The sequence below is a fragment of the Aquila chrysaetos genome, chromosome 8, assembly GCF_900496995.4.
Source record: "Aquila chrysaetos chrysaetos chromosome 8, bAquChr1.4, whole genome shotgun sequence".
Classification (NCBI taxonomy): Eukaryota; Metazoa; Chordata; class Aves; order Accipitriformes; family Accipitridae; genus Aquila; species Aquila chrysaetos.
The window spans coordinates 2,683,766-2,687,427 of NC_044011.1; the positions used below are offsets into that span (position 1 = coordinate 2,683,766).

At 52.8% G+C, this 3,662-nt stretch overlaps 1 protein-coding gene across 1 annotated transcript; it reads right to left on the bottom strand.

Annotated features, from left to right (window-relative positions):
* Positions 1 to 436: 436 nt before the first annotated feature.
* Positions 437 to 3,347, bottom strand: HOXB2 (homeobox B2). The gene is made up of 2 exons (XM_030023498.2): positions 2,776 to 3,347; positions 437 to 1,577 (listed from the first exon to the last, which is right to left on the bottom strand). Exons 1-2 carry the CDS (start codon positions 3,167 to 3,169, stop codon positions 934 to 936), a joined length of 1,038 nt encoding a protein of 345 aa, XP_029879358.1. The 5' UTR covers positions 3,170 to 3,347; the 3' UTR covers positions 437 to 933.
* Between the last annotated feature and the right edge of the window lie 315 nt (positions 3,348 to 3,662).

Below are 3,662 nucleotides of genomic sequence, written 5' to 3' on the forward strand. Positions count from 1 at the left end.
TTTCCATCCCTTTATCCGGCGATTTCCTTACAGGAGGGATTTTCAGTTGCAAAAATAGAACAGCAAATGTTAAAATTAGAAACAAATGTCCTGCTTTGATTTAGTAAAAAATAAGCCAAAATAAATAAAAGCCAAGCTCAAGGAAAAAGCAGACAGAATTGGATACAGCAAAAATTTCTGACTCCCGAAGCCTCTTGAAATGTTAGTTGGGAGCAATTCCTTTTGTCTCCTCTCAAGGCACACGAGGAGATTATTAGGACATCATTACTGCGAAGAAAGAAAGAGGAAGGCGAACGATTTACGCAAAAAAATAACACATTTCCGAACAAAATATGTAGCAAGACACGTTTCTTGGTTTTATAAAGACATTTATTTACTCTATGAAAATAATGTACAATAAATAATTTGCCATTTACTATTAAAGGATTTGAATAAATAGTCTACATCTAAAACTTAAAAAGAGGAAGGAAAATTCCTCTGGTTTTTTTTTTATTAATTATTTTATTAAGAAATCTAAAAGTCTCGTTCTGATTCCTGAGAAAGTAAATCCTGAAGGATTTACAAATGTTTTCTCTTGGGGGCTAACATCTCTGATGTGCGTGAGAACTATCGGGTGCTTTCTTTAAAATAAATAAGGAAAAAATAAAACTATAATTAAATACCTGCATTTAGCAAAAATCGGGCTGTTCTTTCCCGTGAGCCTTCTAGAATAAATATTGGGAGGGTGATTCGGGTCCCACAGTGTGAGGAGCTTTAAAAGAAAGTGTCTGGGGATTGGGATGGGGTGATTGAATAAGAGATGGCTTGGGTTTGGTTTTGGGGGTGCCCCCCCCCCCCCGCCCCGTACGGGAGACTGGGGAGAGCTGGCAGGGGCTCGGGATGGGGCTGGTGCGCCTGCAAGGGGCAGAAACGGCGAGGCGGGGGGGGGGGTCGCTATTGGAAATTTAAATGTTGCAAATCTATAGTACAAAGTGCGCTTGTAAAAAAGTCCAGGTCTTCCTCGGAGAAGTGGACGGGGCTCTCCAGGGAGCCTTGGAGACTGGGGGAAAGCCCCTCCGAGAGCTGCAGGCAGGACTCTGCCGAGAAGATGCTCAGCTCTGGCAACAAAGGCGAGTCCTGGCTCTCGGGGTAGGCACGGTCCGAGGGGCCGGCGGTGGCGCCGGGCTCCCCCGCGGCCGCCCGCTCCGCCCCGGCCGCCGCGAACCGCGGGCTCCCGGGCTCCTCGTTCCCCGGCTTTTCGCTTTGGTAGGGCCCGCTGGGCTCCGGAGCCGGCCCGAAAGCTGGGCTCTCCTCAGCCTCCTCCGCGGGGTCGCTGCCCTCGTCCAGGTTGGGGTAGGCGAGATCCCCGTCGGGGGGTTCTTTGTACTGGGTTTGCCTCTTGTGCTTCATCCGGCGGTTCTGGAACCAGACCTTGACTTGCCGCTCGGTGAGGTCGAGCAGAGCCGCGATCTCCACCCGCCGGGGCCTGCAGAGGTATTTGTTGAAGTGAAATTCCTTCTCCAGCTCCAGCAGCTGCGTGTTGGTGTACGCGGTCCGGAGCCTCCTGGAGCCGCTGGTGTCTGCCAGCCCCTGGATGTCTTAAACACATAGAAAACCGCACGTTGCAAAGAGAGGGAGCGGGGGCAAGTGGAGGGTCTGGACCCGTTCCCTCCCTGTTGCGGGCAGGGCAGAGCCGTGCCCCGCACTAACGAGCATGGTGGGGAGAGGGGGGAAGCCGCTACGGGAGAAAATAAATGTTTAATTAAACTCTTTCCACTGTGGAAGAGGGTTGGAAATCACTCTCCGGTCCCCTTGCCCCAAGGAGGAGAAAGGATTTTGCTCCCTGGCCTCTCCCTTTAGAGACCTTCCTTCTCTGCCGCCTTCGCGGGTAAAGGGAATTTCGACCCATTCCTTCTTTTTTTTTTTTTCCTTCCTTTTGCCAGTAGTTCGGGGACGGACTCTGCGGGGCTTTGATTTCATTATTCCTGTATTATCTGGCCAATGAGCTCCGGTGTCCGCCCTTCTCCTGCCCGAGCATTTACCTGAACGGTGCCATTAAAATAACTGAAACAGTGAATTGTGCCTTAAACATTTTGTCCCGGGGGAAGGAGGGTCCCTGGCCAGGGCTGCTGAGCTCCCCGGCCAAGGGGCGCCTCAGAGAGAGGCTATTGCTTTATTGGGGGGCTGAGGGAGGATTTGGGGGTGAATTTATTTTATTTTGCATTGGGAAGCTGGCTCTCCCCACCGTGCTGGACACTGAGAATCCTGCTCTCGCTCTTTCCGCCTCCCCATCCTGCTGGTAGCAGCCTCCGCATTACCCACCCGTCTTCCCCCCGCCCTCCGCTCTTCTCTCGGCTTTTTTTGGTTTTGGTTGGGTTTGGTTTTTTTCCCCTCTGTAAGCTGTAAAAAAAATCAGGGCTGGGAGAGAAAGTCAAGCAAATGGAGCTGTTGCTCAGCTGCCAGGTCCCCCCGCTGGAGTTAATAAAGAGCCCGGCTCCCACGGACCCTTCTCCCTCTTCGCTTTTGCAGAAGTTACAGCAATTTGCTCTTTTATTTGCGGGGGGAGGAGGCAGGAGTAACACACACACACACACACACACCCCCGGGCTGTGTACATTGCTGCCGTGTATTTTATTGCGTGACACAGTTTCGGGGGAGGTGCGGGGCAAAGTCTGTTTGGGGAAGGGGGGGCTGGGGTAGGGCTGCTCTGGGGCGGGGGGGGGGTGGGGGGATTGTTTATTATTCGGATCCTCTCCGATTTCAGCAAACACCCCCTCACCCCCTCATGATACGAACCTGCAGGAGATCCTGCGGCAGGGACCGGCACCGAGGAAGATGATGGGGGGGAAGAAGAGGAAGAAGAGGATGGAGCCTGGGTAGCTTTCTTGGACGATTTCTTCTCCTTCATCCAGGGGAATTCCGCTGCCAAGGGGCCGGGCTGTGCCGGAGGCTGGGGCTGGAGCTGGAGCAGGCCATGAGATGCTCTTTTTTGGCTCCTTGGTCTCGCCTGGCTGCTGGAACAAGGATTCAGGCTGAGGACGGTTTGCTCAAAAGGAGGAGGAATTAATGTCGAGTCCTTGATTGATGAAGTTTGAAATGTCTCCAGGACAGCGGGAAGAGACGTCAGGCACTCTGCAAGCGAAGGCTGGCTATTTATAAACCCGATCTCCCTCTCAAATTCAAAATTCATGGCTTTTCCAGGGCCCAGGGTTTAAAAAGCGGGAGGGGGGAGAGGGAGGAGGAGGGGGAGAGGGAAAAAAATCTGAGGGCCTCAGTTTTTATGGCAGTGATGATGATGGTTCTCGGGCTTTTTATAATTGTTATATTGCTGATAATACAGGCGTATGGGGACCTTGCTCTATTAAACTCGAGACTGGGGCGAAATTGCAGCCAATTCCTGGTCACGTGGCCAGACCTGGCCAATAGCAGGCGGGGCCTGGTGGCAAACAGAAAGCATTATTTTCTTTAATTGATTAAAAAAAAAAAAAAAAAAAAAAGAGGCGAGAGAAGATCCCCAGAAAAGCCTCCCCCCCCCCACGCCGCCATCCCTCCTCGGCCGGCCGGCTCTGCCGGGGCTGGGGGGGTTGCAGGCAGGGAGCCCCTGCCTGCGCTGCCTGCTCTGCCTGGTGCTGCCTGTCCTGCCTGTACCGGGCGGCTCCAGACTCCCTTGCTGAGCTCCCGAG

Excerpts from the sequence above, each read along its gene's own strand:
- HOXB2 (XM_030023498.2), bottom strand. The coding sequence starts at position 3,169 with ATGAATTTTGAATTTGAGAGGGAGATCGGGTTTATAAATAGCCAGCCT. Across the intron at positions 1,578-2,775 it reads TGCCGCAGGATCTCCTGCAG|ACATCCAGGGGCTGGCAGAC; the intron begins GTTCGTATCATG and ends TATGTGTTTAAG.